This window comes from Mesocricetus auratus, unplaced genomic scaffold, assembly GCF_017639785.1.
Source record: "Mesocricetus auratus isolate SY011 unplaced genomic scaffold, BCM_Maur_2.0 Super-Scaffold_100010, whole genome shotgun sequence".
NCBI classification, from domain to species: domain Eukaryota; kingdom Metazoa; phylum Chordata; class Mammalia; order Rodentia; family Cricetidae; genus Mesocricetus; species Mesocricetus auratus.
This window is the reverse complement of record NW_024429194.1, coordinates 6,111,647-6,133,365: the sequence shown is the minus strand read 5'-3', so window position 1 is coordinate 6,133,365 and position 21,719 is coordinate 6,111,647. Positions and strand designations below refer to the sequence as shown.

The following is a 21,719-nucleotide window of genomic DNA, read 5'->3' as shown; positions in this document are numbered from 1 at the left end:
TTGGAGGATGCTCATGATGATCATGAGCACAGCCGGGCTCCTGGGAGTGGTGGTCACGTGATCACTTACTGGCCGGGTCTGCTCTGTCAGCACTGCTTTCTTTAATAGTGAGTGAGGCAGGAATCCTCACTGCTGTCAACACTCAGTATCAGGGCAGCTTCGTTTTGCCGTGGACATGGGCCTGCCTTTCCTTCTTTCCAGACAGGTTCTCATCATGTAGCCTTGGATGCCCAAGAACTCAAGGAGATCTACCTGCCTCTGTCTCCCGTGTGCTAGGATTAAAGCTGTGTCCCATCATGCCTGTGGGTTTCCTTGGTGTGTGTGTACAGTGTGTGTGTGTGTGTGTGTATGTGTGTGTGCGCACAGTTTATTTTTTTCCCCTAGGGCAAGGATACACATGGGTCTGTAGGCATATGTATCAGAATAGAATTCAGCTCTGACAACTGTGTGCCACCACTGACATATTCTACTGGGGCACTGTTTTTTTGTTTGTTTGTTTGTTGTCTTCTTTTAGTTTTGCAAGACAGGGTTTTTCTATAGCTTTGGAGGCTGTCCCAGAACTCACTCTGTAAACCAGGCTGACCTCGAACTCAGAGGATCCGCCTGCCTCTGCCTCCCAAGAGCTGGGATTAAAGGCGTGCACCACCACCACCCAACTGGGGCACTGTTTTTACTTTATCCATTACCTGATTCCAATGAAGAAGGGTGGCTTATGAGACGACAGACTGCTGGTCTGTACAGATGCGGGCTGAGGATCCAGAAGCTATTCTTGTAGTTCCCAAAGAAAGAGTTTTGTGTCTGTGTGGTCCAGACACACTGTGACATGCCCCTCATGAAGCCGCACGTGAAGGTCTGCAGCGTGTATAAGTCCTGACAGGCAGGCGCACACAATGCACAAATGGCTCCCACCCACTCGGCTCTCTCTCTCTCTCTCTCTCTCTCTCTCTCTCTCTCTCACTCTCACACACACACACGCGCACACACACACACACGCACACACACGCACACACACGCTCGCGCACACACACACACGCGCGCGCGCGCGCACGCACCCACCAAGGCATGCAGAGGGAGCAGATACGACCCAGGTACAAATCCTAGACCGAGAAAGACTAAAACCCAGACCAGAGGACGGAGTCAGAGCAAGCCATGTCCTGGTGATTTTGAGGACAGTGAAAGCAAAACTCTTATAGGTTACTCAGGGTCTGTCTTTCGGCCTGCTCCATTTCACAGGACACCTGCCAGGCGGCAAGGGTCCCTGAAACCCCTGTGCAGACCCCGCTCTATGCTAGGCAGAGCTAATGGGGAAGGGGACCATACCCAGCTTACCTCCATGGATCCTGGCTCAGCTGGTCCTGGTTCTCCGGTGTGACTGTCGCTGGTGAGACCCAAGGGGCCATGGGCGGCTAGCTTCTTCTCCTCCTTTAAGGCATGCTCCAACAACTTTTTGTTGAGGATCCGGGCCACATTCTCAGTGAGTGTGAAGCCAGGAGGAGCAGATAAGTCCTGTCTTACCGGGGTGCTCTCTCCCCCACCCTCCCTGCACACCTCTGAGCCCACCCCTAGGGGGCTGGGTGACCTTCCTCGGGAACTGGTGCCCGTTTCCTGGCCCGGGCCCAGCTCCTGATGGGGTTCTGCTGAGCGAGAACGGCTCCCGGCTCGCACCCCGATGGGACTGTGGTCAATGATGTTGAAGAGGCTGGAGAGGCCATCGTTGATGGTGGTGTGCACGGGGCTCTCTCTCGTGGTGGTGGACCGGGCCCAGGCCGACTCGCTGAACCCTTTCTGGGCCACGCCTGGGGAGGTCCTACTATTTGGCTGGTCAGCTTTCGAGAGGGGCTTTCTCTGAAGCTTGGGAGAACCGTATTTTGGAGAGCAGCAGGTGCGTTCAAACTTGGCCTGCACCTTCTCGATGGCAGGGGCCACCTGTCTGCTCCTAAGGCTTCGGGAAGGAGAAGACACAGGCGTAGTGCCACCTCCGGCCTTTGGCGTGAGACACTTGTGGGGGCTGCTGGTGACAGCGCTGGCACGCAGGGCCTCAGTCTGCAGGCACACACTGATTGTCTGCAGGGTCTGTGTCCCTGCTGTCCTGGACCCGTTGGTCTGACAGGCCATATCCCTGACATGCGGCTCGGCGGGACCAGAGCAGATGGCATTCCTAACAGAGAAGGCCACCTCCTTCATGTCATCGCTCATGTTCTTAGACATGTCTAGGCTGTGCAACGGGGAGGCGAATCCCAGGGAAGGGCAGGCAGGCCTGTCTAAGGGGCGGAGAGACCCCTCCACATAGTCTCGGGGGTGTCTGGGTGGGGTACAAGGCCACCTGTTGAGCACAGGTTCTGGGTGGCCTACCTTGGCATCTGCCAGGTTCCCTCTTGCTCTGCTTATAGGAAAGGGGCCCTCAGGGTCCACTCGGCTCCTGCCATCACCCCCTGACACGACACTGTCAACCCGGCGGACGGCAGGCGGGCTGTGCAGTACACGCACCCCTGACTGCTCAGTGAGGACATGGCTCCGCAGTGGTTGCTTCTGGCAGTGGTCTGGGCTGGTCATGGTGTCTGTCGTCATGGTGACACTTGTGGTCAGGTACCAAGAGGAGTCGGGGAAAGGCTCTGTGGGGGCCTCACGTCCTACCCGCCCCACCTCAGTCCTGTCTGCCCAGAGATCTGGAGGCCTATCGGTCCCGGCTCTGGGGGATGCGTAGTCCCAGTTTTTGCTGTTGAACTCCTCGATGTACTTCAGGTCATCCGGGGACAGCGGCGGAGTGGCATCCTCCTTGCTGCTGGCAGACGGCGGGCCCTTCTCAGGCAGGAATGGGGAGACGTCCATCAGACGCTGGAACTCAGACATGCAGGACACAGAGACAGCCCTGAGGAAAGAGTCAGCAGAACAAGAGTCAGCCCCCGGGCTCTGCTCCACACGAGACATACCCACGGAGGTGCCCGCCTCCGGCTGACTTTTAAAAAACCAGACCAGCCGCTTGACATCCTGGGTGGCTGATGTGCTCACCCCACGGAATACCCACAGTTGTACAGCCCCACAATTGTGCCCTCAGTCTTTCCTCAGTCTGAATTTAATAGAGACACCCCGTCAATGGCGGCACTGGCACATGGATTATCTAACCCACAGTCATAGCTAATTCCAGACTGTGGTCTGGCCACTCAGCCCATGGGAGAGCATCCTCTCCTGGCTCCCATCAACCGGAGCAGATGAGCATGCCATAGTCTCTGGCTACTGTGAGCCATGGGGCGTGGCAGAGACACCTCTGGTGAAACATCTACAGGTCCGTATCTCTTTCCATCCAACCAACCTCATTGTCCAATGGCTTGAATGGCCAACAGTCTCCAACGGACAGTTGGAAGATGTAGGCAAAAACAGGGAAGTGGAAATCCTGGTCAGCTTCGAGTCTCGTTTCAAACAAGAATCCCATCACAAGCCCACCCGACTCAGTAAGAGGAGGGTGCACTCTCCTTCTCGTTCAGCTTTCCTCTCTGTAGCCAAGGGGTCTCTGTGTGTGTGTTAATTCTTCCTGTCCTCTACAGGAGAACGCCCCCCAGACACAGACAACAGTAAAGGGGGAACACAGGCCGGTCACAAAAGCTGGACTTTGGTAGCCATCGCCCAATGTGTGTGAGCATGCGTGCGGACCCTCAGTGCTAGCATTTTAACTCCTCGTGTTTAAATCTGACACAGATTTGTTGAATGCTTTCCCATCTGCCCTTCGGTCTCTGTGGTGGGGTGGCATGGGGCGGGACAACTCAGGAGGTGGCTGGGGTATTCACACAGCTTGTCTATTCACCAGGGCAAACAAACAGTCAGAGGCTGGGGGATTAGTCACCAACTCAGGTGACACAACTTCTGTGGCCTGGCATCACTCCGGCTGCAGCAGACAACACCAACTTGTCACCGGCCTAGACCAGTTTCCTCTCAACTCGACAGATGGTTTATACCTAGGGTTCTAACTCAGGCCTCCACACGCCACAGGAGACCCCACACCGGGCACACAGAACCAGGCAATGACAGTAAGGCCAGTCTGGGGGCTCTTCTGTGAGCAAGTATGAATACTCAGTGGCCGCTACACAGAACCACCAGTGGCAGCCACGGATGGAGGAGTACAGAGAGGAGAAAGGATGAGGGCGCGAGGGTATGGCAGGACCCCTGTAGGGCTGTAAGTCAGGGGGCGCATTGGCAGGGGAGGGGTCGGCACCTTCATAGTTTTGTGTTGGACATTTGTTGCTACTTAAAATTTACAATCCTCATGTTAACTACTTCTGAAATCAGTAGAAGCAAATAAGATTTAAAAACACAGTTAGAGAGAGAGAGAGAGAGAGAGAGAGAGAGAGAGAGAGAGAGAGAGAGAGAGAGAGAGAGAGGGAAGGGAAGGGGGAGGCCGGGGTTATCAAAAGCAAACGGCTCCAAGCCTTTATCAGACACAGAGCAAATGCTGCTGTGAATGGTGCAAAGCAGTTGGGGTGACAGCTGAACTGTGTGAGCTGCTTCTCTGTGTGAGCTGCTTCTCTGTGAGCTGCTTCTCTGTGTGAGCTGCTTCTCTGTGTGAGCTGCTTCTCTGTGAGCTGCTTCTCTGTGTGAGCTGCTTCTCTGTGAGCTGCTTCTCTGTGAGCTGCTTCTCTGTGTCAGACACCGACTGGCTTCCTGGGTGTTCAAACGTACAAACTTCGCAAAGAAGATAAAACACAAAAGAACCCGAAGCTCTCCTACTCGTGAATGAGGCAACCAAGGCCCAAAGCGCTCAACTCCCAGACCCACGGGAACAGAGCAGTGAGACGCACATGCGGGTGACTTCCAGAGACCAAGCCCACGAGACCCACGGGTACCAGAGAAGGGCAGAACCCAAGCCCGGGCAATGCTGCCGGCTGTGAGGAAAACAGACGGCACAGACTGCCAAGGGGACAGTCACTTAGAGCCTCCAAGATCACAGAAGAAAAAAGAAAAGATGAGAGGAGCTAAAAGTGGCAAGCCGCCAGAGAGACAGGACGCCATGGAGATGGCATGCGTCCATCTACAGAGGAAAGGAACGCACGGACTGTCAAGGAGGGGCTGGCGTGCCACTCGCGCGAAGGGTAGCGGCTACCGTCTGTTTCCTTCGGGGATCACAGCAGGGATGACTCTCAGAGCACAACAGATCCCCCATGCAGCATGAGCAGTACCTCATGAATGCAGTGGTTTTCTGAAGTGCCTGTAAGTTTTCCACATACCCTTTAAAAACTGGTCTTTTCAAGCAGTCCTTTGGGCACAGCATACGAAGTTCTTTATCACAAGACACATACCAGAGCGTGCTGCCTTTTGGTTGCTAATTCTAATCTATGAAATAAATAATTCAACAGCATCTACTACTTACTGTAAATTATTTTTGGAGAGTATCCAGAAACACGGATGGGACCTTAAGAGCAAAAGATTCCCAGTTTAGCAATCAATTTTACTTACCTTTGAAGATTTCCCTTGCGACTTTCTTCTGCTTCCTGCAAAAAAAAAAAAAACAAAAACAAAAACAAAAAACAAATGTTTGTTGGAATCAGTCGATTTTTGGCTTCCTAAGAGCCCTGCCTGTGCTAAAGTGACTTGTTTTGTTCTGGCCCCTTCAGATGTGGTTTAAAATGATCCCTGAGGCCAAGTTCTAGGCATCTGCCCTGAGCCCTTTGAAGTCTCACAGTAAAAGCAGCTCTTTAGCATCATGGGAGGGTAGGAGCTTCTGTAGTCTCTCCAGGGAGTGGGGGCCTGCCTGAGTGAGAAAGACTGACTATAAAGCTTGTTGAGTAAATGGCTTCTCCTGCATTCCTGCTGAGGACTTACCGGCTGTATGGAGTTCACAACTGGCCATCCGGAGTAAGTCCAAGTGTGTGTGTGTGTGTGTGTGTGTGTGTGTGTGTGTGTGTTGGTATAGGAGTGGAGGATAACAGTTGAGTAGAGAGTTGGGAGACCGATGTCCTCTGGTCCAAATCTTTTGTTTTGTTTTGTTTTGAGACAGGGTTTCTCTGTGTAGCTTTGGAGCCTGTCCTGGAACTCACTCTGCAGACCAGGCTGGCCTCGAACTCACAGAGATCAGCCTGCCTCTGCCTCCCGAGTGCTGGGATTAAAGGCGTGCATCACCAATGCCGGGCTTGGTCCAAATCTTGCTATGGAGGTTGGTATGGGGGGCATCTTTGGGGCAGGGACTCCTGCTTGCTTTTGAACATTCCTGGTTAGGATTAGAGTAGAAATGCAGTAGTAACTTCCCCTTAAGAGCGCAAGAGCTGTGCTGGCAAGCACAAAGGCGAAGGCTGTCTGTCTGTTGAGAAAAGACGCGCACGCTGACGTGGCTTGGAAGCAACCCTTGACGGTGATGAAACCGTGCTCCCTGGGACAGCCACACGGAAGTGTGCCCTTCCTCAGAGAGCAAGCCTTTGTTTCCGCCACACAGAGGAGGAGTAGGGTCTTCACTTGGTTCTCGCACTACACAGGTGGACTGCAGAGATTGCCTGCAGACCTATGGCGGTACCGACCTACCAGTGAACCTTCCACCGACCTGATACACACTGCTGAGAGTAAGGCATTTGACTCCACTGACGTGACTGACACGTGTGCTGGGGCGTCCCTCAGCCCAAAAATGTGCAACCAGAAATACTTCAAAATCTGAGAGTTTTCTGACATTCGTGTCACACACAAAATAAACACATAGATAAAATTGCCTTTAGGCCACGGGCATGAGGTGCATATGGAACTTACATGATTTCTAGTTTTGGATGGAGTCCTATCCTTGAGATACCTTATTATGAACGCGTAAGATATCCCAAACTCCAGAAAAATTTGAAATCTGAAACCCTGTGGTCTCAGCATTTTGAACCAGGGACAGCAAACTCGCATAATATCCCCACACTCCCGCACTATCTGAGGCGAGCCCCTGTTAGCATGAAGTATTTGAAAGGGTGGTACCCAGTACAGTCACCATTAACTGGCTCACGCACTGGTGTCCCTAACCCATCATCCCGGTTTTACTGAGGCAGGGTCACACTATTCCTATTCCAGTTTTTAAAAGGAGGCTTTAAAAAACACAGTCAGAGGAAAGTAAGTGATACCACGTCACACAGATTTTGGTGACTCTCTTTAACAACCTCATTTGTCAATCGGATTGTTGGATGTTTTCCCCCTATGCCCAGAATAACATATTTATAGTGGCTGACATTTAGGGACATCTACTAAATGTTAAAAAAAATCCCTTAATACTGAATTATTTCTCAGCCGTTAGTTTTCTAGAATCAGAAAACTGTATTATGATTTCAAGATTTGAAAACATGTATTTATAATGTCCATTGACTATACTTGTTCTAGAGAGTTCTCGTGTTACAAGGGACCCTAGTCCAGCATTCCTAACCCTGGAATGAGATGGCAAAGTTAACCTGACCACAGCAGGAGCAGGGTCAGGCCCACGAAACAAAACCGCCACCATTGGCAAGAACTCACTTGGCCCAACACACAGGTTGTCTGGGGAACATGCTGGGAGGGGACTCTGCCAGACACTAGCTCTATCTAATGATGGCTCCCTCCTACTGCTAGGAACCTCAGAGGACAAACCCAGACTGACCTCGGCAAGGCAGTCCCTGAGGGGTGACGGACCCTCTGGTTCATCATCCAGGGACAAAGCGTCCAAGTACAGGTTCTCGCTGGCCGAGCACCTGTCCGACTCTTTCAGTTTGGAAAGCGGCCGGTCTTCAAATGGGATGGAGTCAGTGTCCTCGCAGGGCCACATCGACACAGGTCGGGGAGCACGGAGGCCTCCTTGGCGTGGAAAAGGGAGGCTGTTGTCTTCCTTTTGATCGCAGAGGCAAACGCCGTTTCTCCGGGGACTGTTCTCTTTCTGCAACTGAGTGACAAAAATGGAAATAATCAGCCTCCCTTTCCAGTGTGACAATTTTTCTAAGACAGTCCTTTCTCCACCTGTCTACCTGAAAAGACCTGGCTGGAAGCAGGCGTCATGACCTCAGGTTCAAAATGTCCCACAATATCGCAAGTGCGTTCATTCTAAAAGAAAGCACACCTTACCAGCACTGCAGAAATCTTCCCGATGCAAATGTATACTTTGACGGGTCCTCCTCTTGTCTTTTGTTTCTGTTGTAGTTGTATAATCTGTTAATCCGTGACTGAGCTCATGGGACACTAGACAAGTTTCCTCTTTAAGTCCAGCAGGACTAAGCATTGTGTTCAGTACTTTCTTTTGCCATTCCCTCCAGAACTTTAGCTATGCTCCGTGGAACACCGCCGTGGGTGGCAGACTCCTGAAGTGAACCCCATCTCCCAAACTGACCCAAGGCAGATAAATCCCAGATACAACCCCAGGGACGTAACTGGCTTGCAGCCATACGGTGCTAAAGACAACCTTAACTTTGTTCGAGAATGTTAAAACTCATCTATAAAAATGACTAGGGGTCTGGCACACTTCTCGGCCTGACTTGGCACACTGAAGTGTGACAGGTAAAGACAGGTCACGTGGGGTGTCGATGAAGGAGCTGGGGGATACAGTCAATGGGGTAGCACTTGCGTGGCACGTGCAGGGGCCTGGTCCAATGCCCAGCACTCCGGGAGGGCAGCTGACTTGCTGCCTTGTAAGCAAAAGCGATTTCCCGACTCTCGCCCAGCTCAGTGGAGGTGTGCAGACAGGTGAGCCGCATGTTTCTTCCAGCGGGAGGACTTGAGTGGGGGCATTTAATCAGAGAGCTATGTAAAGTCACAGAGGACAGACGGGATATCCCCGGGCTTGGTCTCTCTTCTTCACTGCCCCTCTCTTTCTAAACACTTATAGAAAGTGCAATGGAGGACCAAAGGGCTGCCTAATATGGTAAGTGTGCACTCTCCTAGATTGGCCATTCTCTTGACTAAGGGAATTGTCAAACAGTCAGAATGACATCTGTACTTCGCTGGAAAGAGTGGCCAGATCACGATTTCCACAAGTGCTGAGGTGGTGGCAGAAGCTCTGGGGGGAAAAAATCCCTCCAACCCAGGCTGGTTTTTAAGAGCATCGTTATAGGCTGCATCTCTGAAACCCAGTCTGAGCCTGCTTCCATGAGTTTGCAGAATCACTGCCTGAGAACGGCCGGGAGGAAGCTGAACAGGACAAAAGGGCCCTCAACTTGTCCTTCTACTTTTAAATGTCCCTGAACACTATTGTTAGTCTGTGAAAAAGATAGGGGTGCCAGCAGCAAAATCTTAAGATGCCAGCCTGCAGCAGGTTCGCTGTTAAATTAGGGAATAATCAGATCACAGTGGATTTGATCTCAGCCCCCTCGACTCTCTCCTCCTCTTTCCTAATAACACACATTTCTTCACAGTTCCCTTAATGATGCTAAATACTTTACTTAAAAAATATATATATACATATATGGAAAGCTTTTTATTCTATTTCTCTAACGCATGTCAGTGCAGTTGAGTTTCAACACATGATCATCTCCCCAGTTATTTTGAGCAAAAGTATTAAAATGCAAGGATCACATTGGGAGCTGTAAATGTGCGCTGAGGGTGTGTGTGTGAAGGGGGAGAAGGAACGACTAGAGAGGAGAGCTATGAGCAAACACGATCTAACTCAGTAAAGTGGGGTTTCAAAAATAAACCCAGGCAGCCAGCAGCAGTTTGCACTGGGGCTGCCAAGTGTCAGATTTCCTAAAAAAAAAAAAAAAAAAAAGAGCCGAAGCGACGAGAGCAGGCAGCGCCTGCTGCTGACATAGATGCCTGTGTGCTGCCGTAATCATCTAATGGGTCCTTAATGGGTAGGGTTTCCTGGGGCCACACACCTACTGTACTTGGGAACCTCACAGCAGAGCGGCATTTAATGCAAATAGAAAATTTAACAGGTTTGTATTTCAAGTAGTTGAGCACAACAAAAATCTCAAGAGGGTCACCTTGCAACGGGATGAATGGAGAAAGGTCGCCCCGTGCACAGTTTTTTAGAGGATAGGCTGGCTGGCCGCTCAGGTTCTAAAGGCAGCTGGCTTGAGAAAATTAACTGCAAGGAGAATCAGTGACACGCAATCATTCCTTTTTCAGTTCCCTAAGTACAAGCATAGAGACATTCTGCGACAGTGAGCTGGGAGATGTCCGGTCCTATGGAGAGACCTAGTGTGACTCCGTGAAAGTTAACTAAGCCCCGGTCAAACACAAACTGAGATGAGAGTTCTCCTAGAACAGACGAGACATGCCATGGCCTTAGCCACGTTCCCACAGCCATTCGTCACACAAACCGCCTCATGGGGTGTAGAAATTACACAGGAGTTTAGTGACAGCGGGCAAGCATGAAGCACATGTTCTGGAATTGGAAAATGGATTTACTGCTGCTTCTTTCGCTGTCCCTATCAAGTTATCACAGCCAAGGTTACCACGGCTTCCTTGGGGGGTCAAATATCAAGTGGACAGTGTGAGGGATATTCAGTTACATTTCTGCCTCATCTATGGAATGTACAGCTAGACATTAAGCCAGCAAGCAACTGGATGAAACCTGTGGGCATTTCCACTTGTGCCTACATCTCCTTGGCCATCTGGTCAACCTCCTCTTTCGGATAATGTTTCAGCTACTGCACTGGTTTTCAAGTTGAGCAGTGAGGTCTACCACACCCTTTACAACGCTGACTACTCCAGTGGGAAGACTGGATTTATCTTCCAAAGCCTTGCCTGCATGTATGCAGCATCCGTCCACTGTGGACCGGTCTGATAGACAGGGAACCCTGCAGGGACCCACGATCTACAGCACGGGTGTGAGTGCCAGGTGGACACCCAAAATGCCAGGCTGCTGCAACACCAAAGACACAGAAATGAAGTTCAGCTCTTGGTCCTTGTTATCATTCCCCCTAAACAGTATTAAAGTGAAGTGACAGTTCAGCCCCAGGTCACTATTGCTTCAGAAACTGAGTGTTACCAGGTGTGTCTGACCAAGTTTTTCTTTGCTAGAAATTCCTCATTCCCCAAGGAAAAACAAAAAGGCCTCAGATACCTGCTTCACTGACAGTATGAATTTCAAAACTGAAGAATTCTGTGACAGAACCAACAACCAGCAGTGACTAGGCAAAGGGGATGCCCAAAGGCCCATGACAGGGGACACAATGGCCTCACGGGGTATGGCAGGGACACTTGAGGTGAGCAATACAAAGCAGTGACCAAGAAGGGAGGGACCCTAGTACCAGGCTACCAAGGCTTACCTGCTGTTTCCTAGGAGATAAGACACTGCCCCTTGGAGGGAAGAGAAAGCTTCAGGCAACTTACAGGGCCCAAGAAGCACAGAGAGAAGGTTCACCAAGAACACCCCCGCCCCTGCACGTGTGTGCGCGCACGTGTACACACACACACACACACACACACACACACGGTTACATAAGCAGTAACAGTTGTGGAGGAAGGGGCTGCCAGTAGGTCGGGCTGCCTGCAGTTTGTGTGCCAGAGATGCACCTCCCATGAATCACCATGCTACGGTGAGCTATCTATCCAGTGGGGTTTCCACCTGGGCTCCTCTAAGTAACCCCTCATCTGTGGTGCTATAAGTAAGCCCCCCAAAAACCCAACGGTTCACTAAACTAGATCTGGGTGGAGTCATTCTTGGCCTGCTCCAGAACTCCATCTGGAGCAGAGGCATCTTCTCATGTCTCCTAAGACAAAGTCAAGTTGGGTGAGGTGAGTTGGCGATCGTTTTTATAAGAATGCATGCTACTGTTAGCTCTGACGTTCTGCCTCTCAGCAGACCCACTCAGGGGAGCACAGATGCTAGGCAAAATATGGCAGATTCTTCACAGTGCTGCATTTCCAAACCCCACAGGAAATGGTGACGTTCCTCCTGGTAGTATTTGGAGAATTTTGAAATGGAGCCATATCAAATATTAGCAAGGTGACTCACTGGCGGTGACCAAACCCAGAAAGGCCTCTGTTCCTTCTGTCCATACTGTGCTTTCTTCCTCTCTATCGATTCTAAGTCAAAGGCTCTAGGTCATTTTTAAATCACTTGGTTCGTTTTTGCGTCCCTCCTTATGCAAACTTAAGCTTGAATTCACCCTTGCCATTCAACCTCAGCAGGGGGGAGCCTTTACCCTGGTTACCAGTTTTAACTGACTGATGTTCCTCGAGGCTTTATAAGAGTGACCAGCTGAAAGAGGCAAGGGGTCTCTTGGGGTAGGAATCTACCCAGGGAGGGATTCAGAGCCCTCTTCTCAGTGCGAAGGGAAAACTGAATTTGCACGTCACGCTGGGCCTTCTGCAGCTATGTAAACTGCACCAAGCGCACGCAATGCGGAAAATGACTATCCAGGCGGTAGGAAAACAGCTCCCTCTGCTCTCCCCGCATCCATCTGAGTTTGTTTATCGGGAGATGATGAGCTACCAGATACCTCCCTTGGTTCCGATCCCATCTAATCACAGCTCAGCAATGCCCACAGCAGGCGCGGCCAGCGAACAATGACTTCTAACTCAATTTGGTAATTATTTCACTAATGGCCACAATTCCATTCAGGCTGCAGCCATCACTGTGACCACGTCTTCCATGGCAACCTTAAGTGTTAGCATACTCTGGGGCAGAACTCACTGACGATGACCTGAAATAACCTCCTTTCTCCACTGCAATCTTCAAATCCCTTTTTTAAAAAAATGTCCCTTCCCTAGCCCCTGCACATGTATACAAAAGGCAAGACAAGTCCCCTACAAACTCTGCAATGAAAAGCTGGGTGTCACGTCAGGGTGTGACTGCCAACTTCACGGGGTTGAGAAATGTCGTGATAGTAATGCTGACCTGGGTGTGTTTGTGGTGGCCTTTCAACTAAGGCCACTACCTCCTAGGGGCTCTGATCTAGTAAATGAAACAATTCCTGTACGAATTCAAAGTTGATGGCATGACTGGAAGGTGATAGAAGGTAAGGAGGTCTAGTAGGTCCCTGGGGCTGCGCCCTTGCAGCTACAGCTTGCCCAGTCCTTCTCTGCTGTCCTCTGTGCTTCCTGTCCACCGTGAGACGAAGCAGCTCCTCCACCACACGCTCCAGACACCGTGTGCCATCCAAGCACGCGGCACTGAGCCACCGCTGACTGCTGCAGTGCTAGCCACACCTTTTCAGCTGTCCTCACTGGCGCGCAAAAGTAACTAACACATGAAGCGTGGACCTCTGCCGCCACAGGAAACCTAGCATTTCTCTCTCTCCCTCTGGATGCCCCCAACAGAAAGCAGGTTGCAGCAGCAAGCTCCTTTCTCTAGGTCCCTCTCACCCCGGCTCCCAGGGCCGGAGCCGCCTGCCTGCTGTGGCACGCCTACCTGCTCCACCCGCCACAGCAGCTCCTCCTTCTGGCGCCCCCACTCCTGCCGCTCGCTGTCCAGGCGCTCCAGCAGCTCCACTTTCTCCCGGTTCCAGTTCTTCTCCCGGTGGTGGATCTGCCAGCGCAGGTCCATGACCAGCCCGTGGCTGTCAGCCAGCAGCTTCTGGTGGACCTCTCTCTCCTTCTTCAAGGCCCCCTTGCCCTCGGCAGAGTCGAGCTCTCCCAAGCTTTTCTCGGCCTTCTCTTCCAGCTGCCAAAGAAGACAAGACTCAGGACCACAATCTCTGAAGTGCAGCATTGGAGGGAGGAAGAAACCACGGATTGTCGGCACATGATCCCGGGATGGGAGTCTGAGCTAAGCCGGTCTGACCCCCCGTGGGAAAACAGGGAGAATTTCATTTTAAAGCCGAGGAACGTGAGGTGTAAAATCTCATAGACGGCTGGGCACAGCTCTTACAGACTCCTCGGCTGCATCCCCCAGTCTAAGCCACTCTGCCTCTACAGCCCCTTGTAGGTAACACTGTGCTTAGTCCAATATCTTTGGTCCCTAGCTGGGACAACGATGGAGCCCAATACTTGGTAATAAACGTTTGTCAAATAGACAGGGATGAACTATAGAAACCAGAGAGAAAAGACACGTCACGCAAAGGCAACGGCGCTAGGGTATGCACGTAGGTCTTTCCTCTCTGGGTACCCCCTGAAGCATCCTGCTTTTCTTACGTGCTCTTGGTTCCTAGAACCATCACCCATCACTGCACACGCTGCTCAACGGCCACACAAGACTTCAAACTGAAGACTACAGGAGTCAGAGGACGATGTGCGCCACTAAGCAGCTGAGGCAAAAGTTCAAACTGGATAAATGTGCTGGTTGGCTCCTGTGAACTGCACACAAGCCTACACGGATCTGGGAAGAGGGCATCTTAATCAAGAAAACGCCTCTTTAAGATTGGCCTGCAGAGCCGGGCGGTGGTGGAGCACGCCTTTAATCCCAGCACTCAGGAGGCGGAGGCAGGCAGATCTCCGTGAGTTTGAGACCAGCCTGGCCTACAAGAGCTAGTTCCAGGACAGCGTCCAAAGCCACAAAGAGACCCAGTCTTGAAAAACCAAAAAAAAAAAAAAAAAAAAAAAAAAAGATTGGCCGGCCTATGCGTGTGTCTGCAGGGGATTGTCTATGTCTATGCAGAGAGAGCCTAGCTGCTTGTGCCAAGGCCTTACGCAGCAGAATAGAAAGGCTATGCTTTACTTTGTTTTCCCCGTACTGGATGTGCCTCCATGGGTCTCACACATGCGAGGCAAGTGCTTTTATTTGGAAATTGGTTCCAGTTTGTTACCAGGGATGACGCCAGACTTGGGACCCCCTACCCCCATCTCCACTTTCCTACAGGTATACACCAAGCCCAGATAAATAAAGACTGCCCCATTTGTTGCTGGATCCTCCATATTTAGAGCAAGGCTGAGTTTGGGAGGAAAAAAAACAAAAATAAAAAATAAAATAAAAAAAAAACAAACTAAGATTTGGGCTCTACCAAAAATATCTAGGTTTTTGTTTTGTATTTCAGTAGAAGGCCAATCCGGGCTGACAGGTCAGAGACAGCATTAGCTGCCATTCACTGAACCTGGACTGTGACTGTTGCAGAAGTGTCTTGAACAGGTGGGATGGAAGATGAACGGTCTGTGGTACCACCCGGCTTCTGAACCTCAGGTCCTAGCTGGTTTCCTGGCAGGAAGGCACTCTTCTGCCCTGAGGCTTTTTGTGGCCAACACACGGGTGGATCTCAGGCTCCTCTGAGACAAAGCTGCCATGTTTGAAAGTGGCTAGCACCAAAAGCAAGTGGTCTTCCTTCTTAACCACTGTGTGGTCCCCACACCAGTGATACTCCTAAGGGATCAGTGGCAGCTCCTGGCCCCACACCAGTGATACTCCTAAGGGATCAGTGGCAGCTCCTGGAAGAACATCCTTGCACAATTCTTCCCCGTAGTTCATGGCAGACTAGACGCCAGGACGAACAGAGCATCTGGTAAGAAGCCTTTGCCTGAGTAGCCAGGGACCGTAACAGCGCCATGGTCCCACCATTTCACGGGTTTGGCCCGAATGATACTCCTCCTGCCTCTACAAGGACTGAGCCCTAGCCCTGAAGTCGGAGGCCAGGGCAGGCGAGCCTGTGAAGTCCAATGGCAGAGGGCAGCAGGGTGCCCAGGTCAGTGGCTATACAGGTGAACTTGGAGGTACCTAAGCTCATGTGACAGAACCAGGTGAATCTGAGGGGTACCCTGAGTCAGGTGATCTTGAGGGGTACCTGGAGGCCATGTGGCAGAGCAGTGAATGTAGGGAGTCCTAGGAGAACTGTTTTCCTTGGAGTGGAGGGTCCCTCTCATCTTTTATCGCCATCGAGGTTATTCACAAGGTATCTTCTTCTTAGGGAACTTTTTCCTCTCATGACTGAGGCAATCCGTATAAAATTTTAATTACTTATAATTTGCCTCACAACAAAGGCTAGAAAACGCATGACACACACAGACCTTGCTCCCACCTCATGACCTGAAAGCACCCTGGAGCAGCAGACAGTGTAGGGGAGACACCCAGAGAAGCCGAGCTTGGTAAAGGCTGCCGCTTCCTACGGGCTGGGCTGTAAACTCACATGGGCTCTTCCTATGCTAGCTCAGGGAGGAAGCAAGCTGGCTCTCCTGGGCCTCGGCTTCCCTTGGTATAAAAAGGAAATTGGACTCGACAGGGTTTCCAAACCATGAGCGGAAGCTCTTTTCAGTATTTCAAAAAATTCTCAAGGGCGGCCAGTCGCCTGTCATCCTTTTTCGGAGGTGACAAAAGCCACAGTCTGAAGCCAGTGCGATGGTGCACACCGGGAGGCAGAGAGGCAGTGAATCTCTGTGTGAGGCTAGCCTGGTCTACACAAGTTCCAGTCCAGCCAGGGCTACACAGTGAGACCACGTTGAAAAAACAACAACAACCCTCTACTCTGGCTTGCTGGGGTCCAGAATAATCCGCTACGCATGCGGACACTGGCAGTCCCTCCATGGCGCTCCTTCATATCCTTGTTAAGCACAGACGGAGCAAATAACCCAAGGAAACGCCACCGGTGAAGGCGTAGCTCACCCTCGGGAAGGAGACTGCTGTGAACAGAGGGACTTGGGAGGTGAGACACTTCACTGACCGCCTCAAGCCCTGCTCTTCCCCTGCCCCCACCCCATCACCAGGGTTGCCGTGGAGAACTTAACTGTACCTCTTCCCCCGCCCATCCTGGATAGGGTAGTGGGGTATGGAGGCAGCATTCCGGAGGGGGCCGGTACCTGCTCCAGGCGGCACTTCAGCACCGCCCACTCCACATCCCAGGCAGCCTTGTCGCTGGCATACTGCTGTTGCAGGCGCAGCCGGGCATGCTCATCTTCCCGCAGCTCGGAGCGGAAGTCCTCCAGCAGGGCCTTGAGGGCCCTGAACAGCTGCTGGTTTTCCACCACCTGTGGGGGGACAGAGACAGGGACTGTCACTTGGAGAGCGTCTCTTAGACGGGAAGCAGAGAGGCTCAGTCGGTGGGGGATGGAGCACCTGCCAGGTTGCCGGCAGAAGGCGCCAATGGGTGGGGTCTGCTATCACTGGCAAGATGGTGCCTGCCCTGTCCAGAGGCCTCCCGAGGCCAAGGCCCTGAGCGGCTGTGCTCAGAGGCTGGACCACAGATTGGTGCTGCGGGGTACCTGCAGCACAGGTGCTCTCAAGCCTGAGGGCTAGCTCAGAATTAAGAAGCTGCCAAAGGCCACTGGGAGCCCTAGAAGCCAGGCTGTCGGGACACACTGTGGGGCTTTAGATATCCAGGCTCTGAGTTGGGCTGGCCGCTGTGGTACACCATCACTCCAGTGTCAGCTACTGAACTAGAAGCAATCAGCGAGGACCTCGTGGCTCTCAGAGACACAGGGCAGTTGCTCTCTGGCTCCTGGTCACAAAGAGGCTATGACAATGACAGTCAAGGCGGGGTGGGGAGGAGCTTTTTCTCAACTTACTCACACGGTGCCTGCTGACTCCAGACTGAACTATCATTACCTTACTACTGTTTGTACTTCACATAAAAGCTATTAGGGTTTCCAGACCCTGCCCAGCCTTTGAAGGCACACTTTAACACTCTGATTTCTGTTTTAGCATGTGTTGACATGGGCATTATATCATGAAGTTTGGCACACAGCACCTGTAATCCCAGGATGGGAAGAGCAAGGCAGAAGGATTGCCAGTTGCAGGCCAGCCTGGACTACAAAGTGAGACTCTGTCTCCTAGGAACCAAAGAGAGGAGAGGGGAGAGAAGAAGAAGGAGAAAGCTTGTCTGAATTAAACACTCCGAGTCAGTAGCGTGTAAGACATGTAATCAGCATTTCTCCATGAATCCCACAGCATGTAAAGGCTCAGCCCCTGTACCACACGACTGCGAACAACATTAGAATCATGTGATGGTTCAGCCTTCATGTCACATGACCACTAAGGACATTCACAGCCTCTTTCCAGATGGAAACATTTACTTTCTCTGGAAGTGGGCACTTTCCGGTATTAGCAGATAATTGGATTCGACAAAAATTAAACCTTAATGTTTCTACACACACTTAGGTCTTTATGCACACACATAAATCCAGTAATGGCAGCCACTATTACTAAATCTCCTCCAACTGGGCAGTTGATACCAATGGCTTTACTGTTTCCTGTCCCTTCATTTAGGGACACACCAGTTCTTCGCAGCTCATGTCCCTTGGAGGAAACAATTTACAAGTCCGTAACTGAGGTCTGTGCTTACAGGACTTGCTTTATGACAGGTTCAAGGTTGGCCTTCAGTCCTCCAGATTGCCTTGCAAGCCTGTGGCTCATTCAGAGCAAGCGAGGGGGTGGGGTGGACAAGGTTACAGATACCAAGATAATTGTGATGCAATCCCAGCTATTTTTTTTCGGAATCTGAGATTTCTGAGATTACATGCATCACATGAAATTGTAAGTATGTGAAGAGGGAAGCCACCATGAACTCTGCCTGGCTTACCTCTGAGCCATTCATTACCTCAGGAACCAGGCTTAGTTTAAAGGTGAATGGGATATATTGACCTGCCTCTGCGGGGAGACCCACAAAAAAGGCAGCCACAAAACAGAGGTGATGGCCTCTGTCTCTTATTTATTTCAGCTATTCACAACACAGGGGCGTTTTGCAATCCTGGAGGAGCTGCCCTGATTACCTGACCCATGCATGGCCAGTTTCCATTTCACAGAGATGAGAGGGGAGCTTCTGTGGTGTTCAGTAAGAGCAAATGAATCCATTCCAGGCAGTCACCCACCCCACCCCACCCCACCCCCGAGTCTATTGGCAGAAAACCCCAAACAAGACCTTAAAATGATAGCTCTGCCTTATCAGCAACATTTTCCTAAATAAGTCATTTGTCACTCTGGCCTTCATTGTGACACTGAGATTAAATTCTTTTCTGAAACCGTGATCTTTGTGCAGATAAAAGAATGGGCTCCTGAAGACTGGCCTTGACAGTGCCACTCATGGCAGGAGCTTTCAGGAAGAAATCGTTTGCCTCCTGGCTGGGAATGCTCCGGGGCTCATGGCCAGGAGGGCGCTGTGCCTATCTGAGTCACCCCAAGAATTAAATCAGGTGGGCAAAAGCTTCTAAAGGAGGCATGTTTAGTAGGTTAGACATAGGTTACCAGCCCACAAGCTGAGAAACCAGAGCATAACAGGGATCACTGCGACACAACCAGTGTTCAAAGAGCCCTAAGTACCCCCACCCCCAACACACACACCTCCCCTGTGGAAGGAAGGTGTGCTATAAACCACCCATGGTGAATTCTGGGAGGGAGGCTGGGGGGCTGAGGCATGCCTTTTACCAGTAATTACCTTGGGTGCCTGTGCGGGCAGTTTCTGGAACAACACTAGCAAAGACACGACAAAAGACCACTGTGTGTGATCCTGGGCTCTGGTCTGTCTGGTCTGGTCTGGTTGGCTCTGGTCTGGCTTCTAGCTAAGCTGCAGAAGTGGCAGTGTCTACAGAATAAACCAGGCCATATTACACAAAGCCAAAATATAAACACTATGTAGACTCAAGAGGGGAGCTTTTTAAAAATTTAACTTTTCAGGGACTGAACACGGGGCTTTGTGCATCCGAGACCAGTGCCCTACAATGGAGTTACATCTGCATCCCCAGTCACTGAGGTCTACTGTTTGCTTTTTACACAAATTTTGCTGTGTAGTGCAGGTTGGCCTCGAACTTGAAATCCTCCTGCCTCAGCCTCCTGAATAAGAGTGGTGGTTCATAGTTCTGACATGCTAACCTCATCTACTAGAAGTGCTTTTTCTAGAAGTTCCTTCGTGTTGGGAAGGAAAAAGAGAAAGAGAGGCAGCATGGACAGCTAGAAAACAAGGCTTCGAGGACTAGAGTTGGTCAGGGCCTGTTAGTGGAGGGAAGGCCAGCTTTGGGGGCAGCCTCTTAAGGCATTTAACACTGGGGCTGGACTGGGGCCAAAGGACCTTAGCAGCAGAACGAGGCCTCAGAACTTAATGTGAAACCACATTTCATAAGCTAATACTGTGAATCTTAGGTTAGGCTCCCCACATTCACAGTATAAACTGTGTCATGTCCCTGACAGCCAGAGTAACTTTCCTTTAGTTAACTATTCTAATGCCAGGAGAACAAGCTGTTTTCTCTTTAGTCATCCAAGTCACCCAATGACCATAGGGTCCCAATACTGGCAACATGAATCACCTATGTTTCAGACCTTGGTTTCAGGAGTTACTAAAAAGAGTATGAAATCCATAAACAGCCTCAGAGATGCTGGCCTGAAATGGCTACCGTGCAGCCGACAGCCCAGAGCTTGATGTGAGCGATACGGCTGGTTCCTGTCTGCTCAGCCTCAGCTTGACACAGCAGCAAGGATCATGAAAGCTCATACTGTGCAGAAAGGTCACTGCCATGGGATGGTGTAACTGAAGACTCACAGGCAGGGAACATTGCCACAGCCAAATGTTTGCCAAACTGATGGATTTTGCTTCTGACCTGCCCTCAATGTGTTTGTTCATTTGATATCTTTTTTAACTTCTCTGGATATGCTAAATGTTGCCATCTACAGCGTTTGTTCATTCTATGGTGAGAATGTGCAGCAAGATACAAATCCACAGAGAAATTTTGTTACTTTTTGTTACCTGCTCACTCATCCTTGGGAAAGCCGACAGGCTGTATTTCCCATGCTACTTATCACTCCCTGACGTTCTCCCTTCTTTAAGGGGGCCATGGTTCTCTACAGAGGCTCTTCAAAACATATCTAGCGGCTCTTGCATGCAGGCTGCCCAGCTAACAACCACGCCACTCCCAGAGAGGCGAATCTTCTAACGGAGAGTGTTCACTCTCAGGGAGCCCAGCTGTCGCTTACGGCAGTGCCCATTAATCTCCTGTCCTCTCCCGAATGGCACTGTGCACACATTTGCTTTCACGGCTTCAGGCTGGCGGATTCAATGAGATGCAGGTCTAATTCTGACATGCGCACTCCCCCGTCGGCCCATCCTCCAGCGCGCTGCAGCCAGTGGAAACTCACATGTCTGTCCTACTTTTGAGAGTAGCCACAGAAGACAAGGGGAGATAAGCATTCAAACACTCTGATGGGTGGTTCCGGCTGAGTGACTTTACATTATTTTTCACCCCGAGGGCAACAGTTTCCATGACTGTTTAGAAAACCAGATGTGTTGCATCTCTTCCCTTTTCCAAAGCGTTTGGATGCACTCCTGGGAAATGCCCAGCACGTGATCTTAGCAGCGACAGGTCTGTCTGTTGATAGGAGCCAATTGCCCACACTGCAGAAGGCTGACAACACCTCTTTTCAAAACAATAAAATGCCTACATTTTAAAGCTTTGCTCATGATTTGCGACATTCTCGTTTCTAACTAGATCACTGCTGGAAAACTTACTCCATGACCTCAGATCTCCCCAGGGACTCTGGTACTCTGACGCACTTCCTGGTGAAGTGCTGAGAGGCCCCTTTGAAAGCTATTATCCCCATCCTGAGTCACACTGTTCAGGGAAAATGAAGGTGGGTGGGGTATAGACAACTGTTCTGGCTTGTGTATGAAGAGACAGAAACATCCCCTTAGCCTGCACTGCAAAAGGCACCCCGCTCTCATTGGAATCTGCACTGAAGGCCTGGTGACAGCCATCTCCCACTTGACCCACACCACTTTGGGTAGAAGGGACAGGTGAGGAGCAGCAGCTGCTGAACAGACTGCAGGAGTAATCCAGAATGCCTGTGGCTGCAAGGCTGGGCCATGCCCAGTGCCAAAATCTGCACTCTTACACCAGCAAGCAAGCAGGCAGGCAGGGCGGGGACTCTAGGCTTTCTGTAGGAGCTCTCTGAAGGCCAAGTAGGCTTGGGGAATACTTGGAGAGCTACCTCAGGATCTCAAGTCTCCAAATCAAAAGGAATGCAA

The 21,719-nt window shown here is 51.0% G+C and overlaps 1 protein-coding gene across 4 annotated transcripts in view; it reads right to left on the bottom strand.

The window, feature by feature from the left end:
- Window positions 1-21,719, bottom strand: part of Mtcl1 (microtubule crosslinking factor 1) — a 111,084-nt gene that overhangs the window by 5,262 nt on the left and 84,103 nt on the right. For all 4 annotated transcript variants that reach the window (XM_013122401.3, XM_040752911.1, XM_040752908.1 and 1 more), the window contains 5 exons: window positions 16,573-16,740; window positions 13,265-13,516; window positions 7,580-7,858; window positions 5,446-5,480; window positions 1,330-2,869 (listed from right to left, as the gene is read on the bottom strand). In XM_013122401.3, the coding sequence (XP_012977855.2) occupies window positions 1,330-2,869; window positions 5,446-5,480; window positions 7,580-7,858; window positions 13,265-13,516; window positions 16,573-16,740 (2,274 nt within the window). The remainder of the gene's footprint in view (window positions 1-1,329; window positions 2,870-5,445; window positions 5,481-7,579; window positions 7,859-13,264; window positions 13,517-16,572; window positions 16,741-21,719) is intronic.